Source organism: Phaethon aethereus (assembly GCF_964289735.1).
Source record: "Phaethon aethereus genome assembly, chromosome: 2".
Lineage (NCBI taxonomy): Eukaryota > Metazoa > Chordata > Aves > Phaethontiformes > Phaethontidae > Phaethon > Phaethon aethereus.
In genome coordinates, this window is record NC_138582.1 from 81,818,914 (window position 1) to 81,836,257 (window position 17,344).

The 17,344-nt window shown below is 39.0% G+C and overlaps 1 protein-coding gene across 1 annotated transcript in view; it reads right to left on the reverse strand.

The window, feature by feature from the left end:
* CTNND2 (catenin delta 2) overlaps window positions 1-17,344 on the reverse strand; it is a gene marked incomplete at both ends in the record, with an annotated part of 569,531 nt that overhangs the window by 36,074 nt on the left and 516,113 nt on the right. The window contains 2 exons of the mRNA XM_081996266.1: window positions 2,813-2,897; window positions 6,297-6,507. Of these exons, the coding sequence (XP_081852392.1) occupies window positions 2,813-2,897; window positions 6,297-6,507 (296 nt within the window). The remainder of the gene's footprint in view (window positions 1-2,812; window positions 2,898-6,296; window positions 6,508-17,344) is intronic.

Genomic DNA, 17,344 nt, shown 5'->3' on the forward strand with positions numbered 1-17,344 from the left:
AGCCCCGTATCTGTTGTGTGAGGGCAGCTGGGACGGTGAGGGAGGCCGGGAGGGGATTCGCCTACCGCCCCAAGCAGGGACCCATTTCCATTCCCCCTCGTCTCTCAGGCTCCCTCCTTCTGCCCGGCAGCAAGAGGGCAGGAGATCCCCTGCTGCTTGTGGGGCCTCCACCGGCTGCCTCTGCCTCAGGGATGGCAGGGGGTGGCTCCCCCAATCTGTCTCCCTTCTGCCAGCTATGGGATGATTCCTACAATTTCAGCAAAAATTAGAAAAATGAATAAGGTTTTCATGGTTTTGCTGGTGCAGTCATATTTGGACTAAATAGACTGACTGCTACTGTATTAGCAGTAAACATATATTGTCTTCTTTCCCCATTAATACAAAGGATAATACTTCTATTCTTTTTTTCGCTCCTTCCTTATTCTACAGTAAACATGTAGCTCTAAAATATACCACAATTCAAACTATTTGGTCACACCGTTTCTCAAACAGTAAGGTAAGTAAGTGCTGCTACTTTTTCTTAAATGTGATGTGATGCTTGCAATTTCCTTGTATTACAATACAAAATTGTGCCTCTCTGTAGGCCACCAATGCTTTGAAAGTAATTGTATGGGTACTTCAATACACAGGAAGACATTGCTGATGGTTATGCAGTGGGATTTACCTGCACTTCAAAAAAGGCTGGGCAAGTGTAAGATACTGCAAAGTGCTAATAATATTATACTGCTAACTGTATGCTCACTTGTTTTTACTAGCATATGGATTTTAATGGGATGAAATAAAGATTACATTGAACCAGTATCCTTATATTACATAACTAGCTGATCATTAGTATGATGCATACTTTTCTAATTTTCCTATCATAGAAACATTACTTTCCCAACAGTGGTGAAACTCAGACATCATAACAGTCAGCATACTATAGGCAAGTTTAATAAATATTATGAACTTTATAAAGATTACTCTATGTCTTTTAACAAAGAAGAGTATTTTAAATTAACTATCTAAACACTTTGGTTAGAAGAAACCATATTTATACAATGCTTAGAAGCATATGTAATTGCATATAATGATTATACAAATATGTAGTAGAGACTGACCTTCAATTTAAGGTTTTATGAAGCCTGTGGGTATTAGCCAATACAGAGGTTAATAAAATACTTCCTGAGAATACAGACAACCTGTCTGCTACGAGTGTCCTGGTAGCTACTTCAAAGGCTAGCATGTCCTATTTTCCATACCACAAATATGTATTTGTGGCCGCAGAAAATGTTCTTTTAAGCATGCAAGGTATTTAGTACCCAAGCATGCTTCGTATGTAAGTACATTATCAACCAACATGAGTAAGTACATTACAGCAGCCAACAGAATGTCCTTTAGGTAGCAGTATACTCAAAAGCCATACAACATATAGATTACCTCATGCATGGAGCATGAAACTGTTTTTCCATCACAGCATATATCTAGAGACAGAAGGTTGGAAATGAGCCAGACATTGTAAGAACCTCTAAGAGATTATGGTGCAGTGAAGTTCAGCCTCTACAGTGCAGCCACCCACACGCACAGAAGTCAGGCTGTGCACACTTCCAGTGTGTTACTGCCTTGAATCAAGAAAAGCCTACTCTAGCTCATGTTTGTTCCCACCTCTTAATGGGACAGTTGAGTACCAGCTCGTTACTTGGAATGTCTTCACATATGGTCTCCCTAGGGCTGCCAAGGATGACTGAAAACACTGGAAGTGAACAATGGGAGAGACTCAATAATCATCTTCCTTATTCCTCAGACTTGACACAAGCAGGACTGAGGCATGCAAAAGAACAGCATTTCAAACAGAAGGTCAGCTTCTGCCAGTTTGAGATTTTGTGCATAATAGGTTCTTTTCTTGTGCAAAATACATACAGCATAGACTACGCTGCTGTGAACCTTCCCTGTTTCACAATTCTTATGCCTCAGCCTTAACTAGGACCTGAACTTTTGTGCCACATGAAGTCTTCTCTCTCTGCTGAGATTACAAATACAAGTATCAATTAGATCAGCTTTGAAATTCCATGTAGCAAGATGACCTTTGAGAACTGAATCTGCAGGCTGATACTCACACGGAGTATAATTCCACCTGGAAATATTCAGCAAGAGTTACTTTAAATGTTGTCATTTACTAAGTAGACATTTATGTTTTTAAAAGTATATTGGATGTTGATTCACATGATCATATTACTGTATTGCAATTAATTTTTAAGAGGTTATCAGGCCTGTGGGAATGGTATGGTACTATGGACTCCACAGTCTGTCTGAAACCCAAGTATATTATTCTACTGTCTGCCAGCTGATTGGAAGTGAAGCTATCAAGTTTCAGCCCAGCTCTACATGTAACTGGTCCCTAAGCACCACTCCTTCAGATACTCTTGTTTACAATCTCATGAGGAAATTTGGGAGTTGAAGGGCTGGAAGTCTGGTAGTCTCCTCAGGACAGGGTGGGGAGATGTAAGAAGGAAAAGTACAGTATGAGAGCTTGCGTATGTTTGTTATATCAACAGAAAACTTCACTCTCCAGGGCTGTCAGATCCAGCACTTTCTGTATGAATACTTTTGAAAATCAAATTTACATCCCCTTTTCACCACCACACGTATTTTCAAAATGTATTTCTATGTTAAAAGTGGAAACGAGGGAAAAACACATAGCTCTGAGTATCTGAAATTTTAAACTCTAAGTGAATTTCAAGTTCACATACATGTTTTGGTCTAAAGTCTCTCAGCCCCCAGATTTGGGTAACCATATGAAAGATGATAAATCTAGAAAAAACCCAAGCCTTACCTTCTTGTAGAGACTTCTCAGGTCTCTGTACTGCCACATACTATTGAGGACCTGAGATGCTGCTTTCACCACTTTTGGCGAATGCCTGTTACACACACATATTAAAAAGGGAGAGAGAGAGAAAGAAAGAGTGAGAAAGAGACTGTAAAGTACAAGACTCCATTCATTCCAATGTTCAAATGAATCACTATGGATTTAAACCCACAATTACATTGTGTTTTAAATGTACCATAAGATCTTTGGTTGGCATCTTGGAGACCAATGTGTTTTTAAGCAAGGGCACTACAAGTTATTTCTATAGTACTAATTATTCAGTGAGGAGCAAAACGTATGTTCCTCAGCACACTGAGAACAAGGATTCACGCTGAGAGCATAATAAAGAGGAACGGGAGAGGCAGCAACTGGCAAAATTTGTTGAGGACCCAAATGGTATTATGTACATCTAAGAAGATGTCCTGGCTACAACTTTTGGCATAAAGGACAAGAAGTTAGAGCCAGAGTTTCTTTCTCTATAAGCTGCCAAACTTCAACTCATGACAGCATGCTCAACGAATTAAGCACCTCTGAGCAGTGGCCAAAAGAAACACTCTAGGTGGAGATGAGCACTGTTTTTGAAGTGCAGAGTCAAGGCACAGAAATACAACTGACTATAAAAAATCATGACAAATTTCATTAGGAATCCAAATTAGCACTTGCATCTTGCTCACACCGTTACCCTTTAATGACAGCAATGCAAGGTCATATTGAAAACCATATATAACATCACATGGACTTTCTCTTCAGAAAGGTTTTGAAAGCAGCTCTAAACTATTGTTATAATCAGTTGGAATCATATATTCCTCTTGGGATAGTTAGCTCTAAAAAAAATCATCTTAAAAAAAACCCCAAAACCAGAGAATATTCAGCTCGGTGAAGAAGGGTCAAATAGAAAAGGACCAGGAAGATAACCCAGCCCACTGAGGAAGCATACACTGTGTAGTTAATCCCTTGTGCTGTACCAATAATACACATAAAGCAGTAGAGCGCTAGAAAACCTTGCAAAGGCCAAAGTCTGGAGTGAGGATTGATGGTGTTCGGGGCAGTCATTGAGGTGATGCAAGTTTTACTCAGAAAAGGCACATGGATTGCAAAACCAAAGAGAAACCAGAAAACCAGCAGCATATGTTACTGGCTTGGGCAGGAAGTCTTCTCAGGGGTCAGGCTCTGGTGCATCCTGTCACCTCTGAGAAGGACCACTGGTAGGCTGACACTCAAGCTGGTAAAACAATGTTCATTACACAACTGATTCAATTAACTTACAGTATTTTCCTAGTAACTTATTTGGTGCTTTTTTTTCCCCTTTTCTTCCATTTCTCACCCAAAGTAGAGCAGTAGGTGGTAACTGGTGAATAAACAGGAATTTGAACCCTTTCAGGCATAATTGTTTCTACTATACTTCCAGCTGTACTGGCTAGTGGGGTGCTGGTAGCATGGAGTAACCAGAAAAATAACTGTGTCAACCATACTGTGAGTACTGAGGAGAAACAGGAACTATGAGAAGCCAATATGGGCTTGGCCAATATGACCTTATCAACATCAGTTCTCTTGTGCTGTCATACAGGGAAAGCGCTCAAACCCTGGGCACGTTCCAAAGGCTAGCAGGGCCAGCCCCACACTCCTGGCACTGATACGTACCAGGATGCATGGCCAGGCTAATATCCTGCACTTGTAGAAGCAGATGCTTCATACTGGACAAGATAAACACATACTGAAATGTTTTACTGTATTAAACTGAGCATGCCAGAATTCCCTATCAGTCCAACAATCAGCAATTCTGATTTTTAAACAACGGATTACCTGTAAGAAACCAAACCAAAGCAATGGTGTCTGATACTAATATTTCTGAAAGTTGAAAAATGACACTTTCACTTAAGATGGGCATTTGTAGCACTGTGAATTGAAAGGTTTTCTTGTTCTAGAACTGTGTAATCTGTCATAGTAATAACACAGGACCGCAACTCAAAGTACTTGAGAGGGGGGATATGAATCACAATTTGGGAAGGCATTTTGGAATTACACAACACTACCAGGGCTAAATACTTTCATTCAACATAGATATGTCTTTCACAGTTATGAGGGATATTTGGACTGCGAACTACACTCTTGGATCCTCCTAAAACTGCCCGTGATACTTTGAAAATTCCAGACTTAACAGGTATTTATAAACTCTACCAGATAATGAACAGGTAGACAAACGCATTATTCTGGGGAAAGACACATTCAACTTATGAGAAATGGATATGAACCTGCTTGTAATATCAGTGCATTTGATTTGATCTAGGAAATACAAATGAAAATTTTGAATAGATTTAATAATAATTAAAAAATGCAAATGTAAATAAATTGGCAGAGCGTGGGGAGCTCCCACAACTAGAATCACATACTTTGTTATGCTACTACTTTTTACCCCTTACAATTAGAATGTGAGAATGTTTCAGTAATGAATTTGGTATGAAAAGAAAAGGGTGACAACAGAGGAAAAGAAATGTGATTAAATTATACTGGCGATGCTCTGATCACATAGGCGAGCATAAGTTCTCATACCAAATGTAGGGTGCATAAATCTTTCCTTCAGGTTGTGGCCTGGCTTTGTGGGGCTCTTTTAGAGCTCTGATGCTGCGGTAGGCTGTGTGATGACAGCTTCGAGTAGGTGGACTGATGGGTTTTGTACACTATAGTGAAGGCTTTTTGTTTTCAAACTGCCATAGTCCCATTGCACTATACTTCTGCAGGTTGACAAATATGAGAACCAGGCTATCTGTTTTAGGCAAAAGAAGGACAAAGAGTGAACTCTTCATGAAGAGTGTGTACATAGGAAAACAGACAAGATGAAACCATAGCTTGCCCTGAAAATGTCACAGTCATGTGTAAGATTTTTGCATGTTTTAGTGCCTGCAGTTATCCTAGTGCTCTTTCAGAAGGAAGGTGTTGGGAAATCCATGGATCCGTATTTCTACCACGCCCCACCTCAGCACCAAGCTGGTGGCAGGGAAAAGGGTGCTGTGAAGAGGGACAGTGACTTTATATTCTTCACTCCCAGAGCAAGAGGAACAGTAACAGAACTGTGTTGATGTCCCTTCCTTTCACAGGATCCCTCCACCTGCATGTCACCCCTTCTACAGGGTGCTAACAGCTCTGGTCCCTAATGTTTATCAGGATCTTCTGGAAGTGCGTAGAGGTAGCTGTTACTGTAGATAACTACTCTTCCTTAAACTGCACATGCAGCACACTCCATGCACTGCCGATGGTACGTCAAAAATAAACCACCACAGAGATTTTTGCTATTGGCATTGACTGTTTCTTGTTACCTTTCACACTGGGCATATGATTTCTAAGGAAACTGAAGTATTCAACTCAAGATTGCACAGAGGAGGCAAACACATTCAGGACTGACAATAACTACTGGAGATGTTAAAAAAGGTGCAAGGTGATTTGCAAAACATACTTGTCTCCTTTACTCTTAGATATGCCAACCAGTTTCTCAATGCCGCCTGCGTCTCGTAAGGCCTTGGCATTCTCCATGTTTTTAGTGATGACTTCATGCAGAGTGCAGCAAATGGCAGTAACGGTGTCATCAGACATGGCCTTGCTTGCCGAGCTGTTGCTGTTGTTAGCGCCTGGCAGTCGGTGGACCAGATCCCTCATGGCATACTTGCCTTTGTTGAAAGAAAATGAAGGGAGAATTCAGAAGATACAGTAATAAAGGGCGATGGAGAAGTACAGGGAAAACACGCAAGACTATTAGCACCATTTGCATCATTGCACGTAATCTAATTGGCTACTGATACTACTTTGGAGAAAGCCACATTTATACGATTGCATGTTGAAGCATTTCACCCATTAGCCACTTTTAGTATTTCCATTTTACACCCAGTTGGAGACTTCAGATATGGGCTACATCATGCCCTTATGAGAATGAAATGATAGTACAGGCCACACATATGTATAAAGTTAACCTGAACACCACAACTTACAGAGCTTGCAAGTCCTTATCTCCCATCACACAACTCATAACTCAAGGTACTACAAATAAAATGTGCATCAGTTGTTAAAAACATTACAGTGAATGCAAAACCAATGACATTGTTGTTATTTGTGAAAATATCTTCTCTGAAGGACCAGTTTCACCGAACAAGGTTAATTCTATCCTACATGCAGTAATTTAACTGGGTTTATTAGCGTTTCTATGACGTTATTGCTTATTTGGTGCTCAGAGATGACACTGCACTCTTCCACACATCCTCACTTGTATGCATGGTATTGTCCAGAAAGGAAGCCTTTCTGACATCTATTCCTGTCTGATATTCAGAGATTATTTTATGTAACACTAACTTCCAGAACTTAAAATCTCCTGAAATGAAAGGTACAATGAATTTTTAAAATGGTCACACTGAAGACATGAAAAAGAAATTCTGTTGATTATTATAACTATTTTCATGTTTCAATGAACAAAATTTTTTTTTTTTTTTGGCAAAGTTGCACCTGATATTCATGTAGTGCTCATGAAAATAACACAGGAGAAGCTTCTGAGAATTTTTATATATATATATATATACACGCACACATAGTAGAAATGTAAATATATATACATGTAGGGCAGGGTTAGCCTCACACCAGTTCTAGAGGGTCACTATTATGGTAAAATGGCAGCTCAGTCCTCCAACGCGATGAAGACAAGATCAGAGAGGGCAAGGGCCTGATGAAGTTGTTGCTGAGGTCAGTGAAACAACTCTGAATCACCTTCAGTGCAGCTGTGTTAGGAATTTGCATACAGCAATCACCAAGGGAGTATATCATGCAGGATGAAAAGGACAGAAAAGTTGGGAAAAGTAAATATAATTAGTAATCTAATCTACATCACATTTTATGACTGAAATTATCAGGTATGATTATTGTGTATAATATGATAATTTAATCAGATTATTTTCATAACTTTAAAAAGTTCTGATCAATTAGTATTTATAAGCACTTATTAAAAACTTTATTTCTGAAATTCAGTTGCGTGTGTCAGTATTTGAAAGCAGAGGTAAGAGGAAAATCACATCTTTTAACAAATGTTAAATTATTTTTATTTCTCATAATTTTGCCTGCCGTGGTAGAAATATAACCAGTCATTTGGAACAGAATATTCATAGTACAGATAAAAACTAAAATATCTGTACTGAAATGTTAAACTTCAAGGTTATCAAACAGATTTTGTGGTAATGTGACATCTTAGAAACTACTCTCTCTATATCATGTAAAAACATTCCCGATTATAAAAAGCCTACCATTACCAACAAAATGTGTGCAGTAGGATTTGAACCTTACTGGTGTGCTGCAATACAAATACAAATCTTGTCCTCAAACATTTTTATTTCTTTGCCCTTAATATTTAATTGCTCATTTGTATTATTAGCTTTTCAGCAATATTATTAATATCAGATGTAGTACAGATATTAACACCACTTCCTCTTTCAGAAAAGGTTTGTTTGAGCAAATGGAAAATCTTCCCTCCCCAAAATGATACACCATTCAAGAACAGCCTGAAATGCTATTTACATCTGCATGTAAATATCATATCCTATCCCCTATCATAACCTGTAAGGATAATGCCAGGCCCCTGGTCCTGCCAGGTGCTGCCGGTGAGGCGGACAGGCTTCCTCCTCTTGCCCTGTCCCCGAGGTGCAGCTAAAAGCCAGAATGCCACCTCCAACGGAGCTGCTCACACATGCCGGTGAAGCAGCTGACCACACAGACAGGCATCACGGCTCAAGCTGTCCTCCCAGAGGTTCACCAGAAAAAGGTGGCACACGACCTGGAAGAAGAGGGGAATGGCTGAGCTATAGGGTTGATCTAAGTCACTGTTTACATGGTCCTAAAATCTATTAGCAAGTCTAACTGTTAACATATTTTCTGTGATTTATTTGAACACTTTGTTAGCTACGTGAAAATATGTTTGGGATGAGAAACCCCCCTGCCTTAGGCATAAAAAATGTGTCATTAATTTAATTGAAAACATAAAAACTTGAGAAAGCAGTGAATTTACTTTAATATAGAGCTAAGTCATGAAAGCTAGAAGTTAAAGAATGTTCTTTACACTGTAAAAAACATTCCACAGTAACTTGCCTGCATTCCCAATGTGTTTTCTAAAACTGTATATAGTTAATAAATTGCTGTACTACATCTGCAGAAAAACATTGTTATCAGTTAACTTCTCTTATCTCAATTATGTTCTTGCTGCTTTACAATAGGTGAGAAGCAGAAAAGACTCATGCTTTTAGGATTAAATACAAAGGAAATCCTACTCTAGTTCACAGCAGTGTAAATGTCGAGTAATGCCAATGAAAGGACAGCTACTGCTACATCAGCCCAACACAGCTACCACCACATGCAATCCCTGACTTTTGCATTAGTGTATGTTACATCGGCAGAGTGTTTGCATTTAGAATTATTTTTTTCGACGTCACGAACCTCTTCTGAAAGCAGACCAAAAAGTGTAAATGGAAACTAGTCTTGTAATGTCAGCAAAGTTTTATCTACCACTACCAGTAGGAAGGCTGGGGAATTCAACTTGCAGCTCAAGACGTCTCCCTGACTGAGCTGAGGAAGTGAGAACTCTGAGGGTCCTGGGAAGAGGACACGATGTGTGTGAGAATTATATTAAAAATAAATATGCATTATTAATATTGGTTAGGGTTCATACAGAATTGTTTCGATCTACAAATAAATTGATTTTTTATTTGAGCAACATTACCCATTATAAGACCCAAACCTGATTTGATGCTTTTAAAGAGGATTTACATAATATGATTAAACATAACCATGAGCTTGACAAGGAAAAAAGAAATCATATTTATTTGTTCTGTTTCACTCATAAAGGAAGGCAGACAGACATGAAATGGCCGTAACTTGGGGGCAGGACCACAGGAAAGGGTCCTGTAGGTGTTTGGAACAGCATTTTTCTGATGCTATATATTTTGGAGTTATTTTTCTAAGATAAGACTTTTATCACTGTTTTATATTGAGAGTAGGATTTGTCTATCACCGTACACTAATTCTTTGACTGTAAGATGATAATGTTTGCTTACTAAACATTTCAACAATGCGGATTTAACACCTTTTCCTTTGCATGATAAAGTCTCATTAGCACCTTAGTACATGCCTCCATTACTTAATTCAGGAAACTTTTTCCTTCATAGGATCAAACTGATAGCTGTCCTAAGAAAGATTCTGCCTTCAGAACAAAACAGCAGAGAAAACTATTTGTCTGGTAGATTTAACAGGAGCAAAATTATTACAAATAAGGTTCCACTTTTGGAAGTATTCCCCTACGGTTGCCTTGAGACAAATTCACTGCTGATGTAACCCCATTGACTTCACTTCCATTTTCACTCATCTCTGAAAAATGACTTTGACACACTGGCACATTTATTAAATAGTTGTGGCATGGTTCATAGTTTGAGAGAACAAGACTAGGAAAATTAACCTATTGGAAACATAAAAAATCTCAAACAGAGATGAATTCAAACTAAGAACCCTGTCCTGGAGGTAGAGCTTGCTCTAATAAAAGTAATGCACCACCATTTTCCCCCTTCAAAGATATTCATTAATTCACATGGTGTAGCTACATAATATAAAAATAGCAAAATGCCACCATATTTTGTTGTAATGATACAGATAGCCTATTCCAGAACTACTGGTGTCTGTATGTTACCATATATGTGAATTTTGTTCTCTTGGTTCTAACACTTCACTTAAATTTCCAGACTTACATGTTTTTGTGCATTTTCATCATCCTTGTGTTTTTGAGACCATTCAACTTCAGTATTTCACAGTCTTTTTGGAAAGAATATTACTGGGAGAGCTTTTATTATTACTTTCAATAATTATTTAATGAATGTGCCAAAATTGTCTGTTTAATTCGGTTGGAACAATTTTGATCATGAGTCAGTGTATTCAACTGATAGTCTAATGAATTAGAGTGTATTCATCATGGGATAGCAGTGGCAGAAATACCACTTCTGTACTTGATAAAGAGTTAATTTGTGCACTGTGCTTTCTCTTGTCAGATACTGATTTCTTAAGGTGTAACTGATAATCACTATTGGTGCTAGGGTAGCAGCTGAAAGTGCCCTCATTGTGCCAGAGGAACCTTGTCCCTTCTCTGAACAATGGAAATCTTCAGCACATACTGAGGTGCAAGACTGGGGTGTAAGAGCCCAGAAAAAATCATTATGCTTAGTACAATGTGTAGCAAACTCTGGACTTGGACTGCCTAGGCAGTAAAAGGTATTCTGTAGGCATCAGAGCAGCAGTGAATCACATGTGAGGTATGGGGGAGTAACAGTTTATTAGTTTTCATAGGGAGATTTTCTTCTGCCACTGGAGCACTTGAGAGGGAAAAACTACCCCAAATTTTAAAGGCAAAATAGGTTAAGAAGTAAGAAATGCTGTCAGACTGGGTCTTAGACCCAAACGTGTATTTTTCTTATGGGACAGAGGAGGAAGCAAACCAAAGAAGATGAAGCAGGGTACTGCCAGTGCTGTGGGGCCAGAAGCAAAGTTAGCATATGGAAGGAGACGATGTTAATATTTTTGAAAGCAAGAAAGGCTGCAGTACTGAGGTAGAGAGACACTTGTCCATGTGAGTAGATGATTACTCCTCAGACTTCGGGCAGTACCAGGAAAGGTGTAGGTGAGTCAAGAACATGAAATAATCTTCCTGACGTGGCAATGTTTAGTTTATAAAGGAGGATCCCTATTTCAGAAGATAGAGCGGTGCAAGCTGAAATATGGTTCATTAGCCACCCCAAAGTTTAATGCCCTCTCGCTCAGCACTGAATGACAAACAGGCTTTCGACCACAACCACTGAGCCAGTGCCTTTGCTATCCACCCCTATCCATAATATATAGTCTCTAGCATTGCTGACTGCAGCCTATGTCGCATGTGAAGGAACTATAAGTTACAACACTTCGTATACCGCAACTCTTTCTTCCCTTTGTTTGGCGACTTCTGGTTTGACGTGACTTAAGCTGTTGACAGGGCAGATTTATGTAACTCAAATGCAGTGGCTACTGCGAAACCCACATGGCCTGACCAGTGCTAGCTAATGGTCTGTGATCTTCCTCATCACAATAGATCAGTTTCAAGTTTCTGAGACCACTGTGCATGAAGTAGTATTAGATGAAGAAAGTGGAAAAAAACCTGAGCAACAGGACTGAAAAACATTCACCCAAAAAGCATGGGTTCCTCTGCTTTGAGCAAGTGTTGTTGGGTCAGTTTGGGATTCAGATGTAAAAGGAAAGCTAAAGCCATCTTTAAGGCATATAGGGGGCAATTCATGTGTCCAAACATAGGGAGCTAACAGTTTCAAATGCTCTTAGATACCCGAGATGTCTGCACAGAGTTAGTAGACCTATGACAGACAAACAGCCTTCTGGAAAAGCAGCTGAAGCCAAGGTAGGATGCCCTATGGTCTTTAATGTTTAATGCTTATCTTTAGGCACCTGAATCTCACTCCCAATGTTTAGCCAAAAATGTTTTTCTAGGTATTTTACTTCTTTTTTTAACTTCTTATGTTAGGGATGTGCACAAACATTTGTAGTCTCTGGCAATTCAGAGTAAATGCATGTGAAGACATTTCACTACATAATGTTAATTGACTGTAGTACTGCAATTATCCCTATCCAAAAGGATTATCATCTCAGTTCAATCATTTGTAAGGGAATAAGTGATGAGTTAACTTAGACTGGTTTGAGTAAGCACCTCAGAACTCATGGGCGGGAGCCACTGTTTTAGCTGCTTCACAATAAGCCTAGCTTGCCTGCCAATTAAGCTGGGATAATGAGTGCTTTGAGCTAGAGAACAATGCTGGATTTCACCTCCTTGCAGGTTTATTTGGACTTAAATTTTAAGACTCTGTGGAGATAAATTTTTTTGGAGAAGGCAGAAAGAATAAAAAACGCCACACACACATGCCCTCCTGTGCCCCCAAGCACCCAGGTGCACTTTGCTGACGGCTGCTGAGACAGAATAAAAGATCAGGTGGAGGTCTCAAGAATCCCTCTTCCCCTCAGAAAAAATTATACACATTTTTCTCTTTCCCACCACCTCTGATGACAGGCAGCAGGATTTCAAGACATAACATTGGTATTCGGTATGGACCATGACAAAGAGGAACAGTATCTTCCCTAATACATTGTATGTGATGTGCCATTCATTGGTTTTCCTTTTTTAAGATCTTTTTTATCAAGAATAAATTCAGCAATAGATAGTGTAGCATATAAAGCCCTACAGGGAGCAGGAATAGTAATTTTTTACAGTTTCAGGGAAGAAACCCTCAAACTTTCATAGAGCGATGAAAGTACGTGAACCACCGATATCTGTGTTGGTCATGTCAATTGAGATTTGCTTGTAGAAGAATCAAACATCTAAAAGAGTAACCAATATAGAAGCTTTTATCTTTTTAAAAAGATTAAAGATACTGGTTCTACGATTCTATATTTTACAAGAGAAAGGTATGGCATGAATGAGGAATGACAAAGGGCACAGCCATAATAGGGGTGGAAGAGCAGTATGTATAGAAGCTAGTAGCACCGGACAAAGACAAGAGAGAAGCATTTTGATATTTTCACCCTGAGCATGCCATGGGAAATCATAACTGGGTGCAATGCAATCACCACTTTTCAGCAAACTGCTTTCTCAGATCCATGATCCTTCAAAGATTTTCTTTCCTGTAGCAGCATTTTAACCCAGCCACCTTCCTCCTTCAGCTTCCGTTTCCATAAATGCAACTTTTCCATTTCATGTATTTCCTGCCTCCCTCTGGCTGATCATTTTTCTTGTTTTCAACTCACGTTCTCAGGGCTGCCCCCCGTCCCCTCTCTTACATGACTGATACTTTTTCTTCCTTGAGCTGTACCTCCTCAGCCCTTTGGCTCTTAACTGCTAAGATTTCCTGCTCCTTCGCCATCTCTTGCATATTTGATATTTAAGAATATATCTCTGCATCCACCCTGTCTGCCAACCTTTTCCATTCTCTCCTCAAACTGGTTTAAACCACCTCCAGTTTGATGCTCAGCTAGATCCTGTTTTAGTCACACCCCTGCATGCCCATGACCCCCGCCAGGCTCCTGCTCTTTCATGTTCTGAACTAAAGGGAACTTCAGCTAGCTTACAAGCATAGGTTTTAGGCTGGAAAATACCAGTGTGTTTAAAAGATATTGCTCTTGTACTACTCGTGCTGTCTCTCTTGTATATCTCAGTTCCACAGACAACTACTTATTTAATCTACTGTTACTCCTCATACTGATTTTACTCCTCTCTCAATGGAATGCCTTCATGTTGTGCATTCCTCTCACACAGCAAGACTGCAGACATTCAGGCGTTATATTAGCAGTTGTCTTAAGACCTAGAGATTAAAGAACTTCCAGGACTCTTTAGCTGGCCATAAACTGCTAATTCATACAGCATATCTGTCCCAATGCGTGCTTCAAAGGCTAAATCCATGTCTACACTTTGCATGCAGACGCACTTCAGCTGGCTCCATCGGCACTAATGCCAAAACTAGAGCAATGTATTGAGACCCTGCTGTACATCTCTGCCTCTTTCATCTTGGCTGCTGTCTTTTTGGCAACTGTCATGGGATGCATGCTGCCATAGAAAAGTGTATTTCTGGAGAAACTAGCTCTCCTTGGGGGGAGTAGATGTTTGCAGCAGAACAGCCAGAAAATTAGTACAGAAATGGATTTATGCGTACGATGGCCAAATGGAGTGGCACCTCTCACCCAGCATAGTGGACGGCTTCTATTTTGAATGATAATCCATATATCAGCTAAGCAATCTCTAGCCCCTCTCTCTCATGCTGGAAAGGCAAACCAACCATCAAACACATTCTCTGACTTGCAACTTGGTTTTGGAAGATGAATTTAGGAAGAGGTGTAAGCATCCTTTGTTGACTGTCTCACCCACATCAGGACTATAAAAATGAGTCAGTTCAAGTCCAGCTTGACCCGCCTAATTATCTGTTGACCTGATATGCTAAACAACCACTGGGTCGGCAGAAGGAGAAAAATCTCCACCAATAAGCTTCTATTTGTCATCCTCAGCAGCAGAAGCAGCAGCATTTTTTACGGTAAACTGTCACAAAACCACAGATATTACAGCTTTTACGTTGTTCCCCCGCCCTGGCCAGAAAAAAGGATTTGGGTGGTGGCTTTGTCCGTCTCCCTGGCAGGCTGAGCTTTGGTAGGACAGCTGGGAACAAAAATGACAGACCCGGGCTTTATTATTCTTGGATCCAAGGAATGTGATCCTGCATGCTTGGGTTTTATACCCAGAATGGATGGAGTCCATGTGGGAAATCATGCAAATAATTTCATTTTTAATTAATTTTGTTTACATTTCCTGCCAGGTATACAAACTGGAAAAGGCATGGAAAGAAGTTGTTCGCCCTCCTATTGAACGAAGTAGTGCAAATGTATCTAATTAATCAGCTCCTTTACACACCAACAGATTTATGTCTTGTTTAGATTGCAGTGTCATCTTTCCTTTCATCTTTCCACCAGCCCAAGGTAAAAAAGATTCTGCAAAGGGAAGTGATTCTTCAGTTTAATTGCTGCAGGCTAAGTTTTCTGATTACTGGAGCTGGTTTTAGTCCCTTGCTATCCTCTTCCCTGTTCCCTGCAGAGAATAGAGCTTTTGGAAGGCTGAATTTTAAAAAAATATAGTCATTTAATTAATGTTATGATTAATCAGTGCTTCTAAAATGCTTTGAAGAGGAAAAGTGGTATGTGAATGTTGAGTGGAATTTCAGTTTTATCTGTATTATTTTCCAAGATAGGATAATATTTTGTTAATAGCCTGATTCAAGGGACTTGAAATTAGGCCATAATGAAGAAATAAGAATGTTATCTATTTTTGGAAAAATAAGTTTAGGCTTCAAGATTTATACCCTGATCCAACACCCACTGAAATTAATAAGCCTGTCTACCAATGTCAGAAGGTATTAAGTTTGATTCATACAAAGTAGCTTTTCTTTTCTACTTTGGTTTTTACTTTGTGTCCAAAATTGAACAAGATTCTGACAGGAGACTGATGTAGCCAGAGTGAATTGCTACTAGACATTATCCTTCTCTAACTGTCCATGAAGCAATTGCTATTTATTTGCTACTATTTTTCTTCTTCTTCACTTGTGCTATAATACTGCCTGAAACTAATGAACAAATTTGTCGCCATTGTATGGTCCCAGAGAGTGATTATTTTTGCATGCTTTTATACGCAGTTACAACAGTATAATGGTGAAATGTACAAAAATTCTTATGTTTTGAGATGTATATTAAAATATTAAGAGAAAAAAACCTAAAATGGATCTTCATGATATATTCTGTTATTAGAGATTAAGTAAGATATATAGATGTAAACATGGTAGGTCAATAAATCACTTGGTAGAGTCTTTCGAAAACAACTCTTCCAGCAACTTTGAAAACCAGTCCAGGCAATACTGCAATGTTCATGTATTCCTTAACTACTGCAACGTTCAAACATTTCTTAAGTCACCACCATGAAAACTCTATATGGAGCGGTTAAGATAATTAATCTGTGCACGATAGCAAAACAACAATACTGAGGATAGATATCAGTATTTCACATTGTTTTACTGTGCACCATTCAATAAAATAATTTATATTTAATAACAAAATCTTGGCTAGTATCTAAGACTCAGTAAAACCATACACTAACTTCGCAGATGTCAATGTTTGGGAGAAGGACAGAAAGGGAAAGAAAAAGAACAAGTAAAAGAATAGCAACATAAAAAGTGCTGTTTAAAAAAAAATCTTAATTCTGCAATTTGGAATTGTTAGCAAAGACCTCATTAAGACACAGTGTCCATCTGTGGAACTGCAATGCATCAGTGTAACTAAACTAGACCATACAAATGTCTAGTGTAGTAACGAAATTGTAAGTACCCTTATTAGAAATGGCGTCTCTCACACTGGCCATGCAGAAAGTGGGCAGGTAGTGAGTTTTACTAGGCATTTTTTAGAGGTCAATCCATTTTGCAGATAATATTAATGTTCTGACTCAGTTTAATTCCTGTTCTCCACAGAGTGCTTTGTGTTCTTAGCAACACAGTCACTGGAGAAGAGCAAATTATATTGTACTTTTATATTTTAATTCACCTGAAGCTACTACAATTTAAGGTCTGAATACAGTAGGTATGTAAGCAAGGATATGGTGCAGAGTTAAAATAAGCTTTGTATTCTCATGGGAAGGGCAAAAATGCATCTGATAACCTTCCTTAACTAATATGTATTATATTTTGTTTCAACTACAACATGACTAGTTTTCATATTACTCATAAAAAACATCCTCAGCTCTTCTTAGTTGTACAGCTCATTATTAGCTGTGTTTAAAGAATTGTGACAAATGAATCCTAGCCCTGACTCCTCCATCAGAGTACAGATCTGCTAGAGCACAGTTCTCTTTGTGCTTCCTCAGGAGGTGGGAGT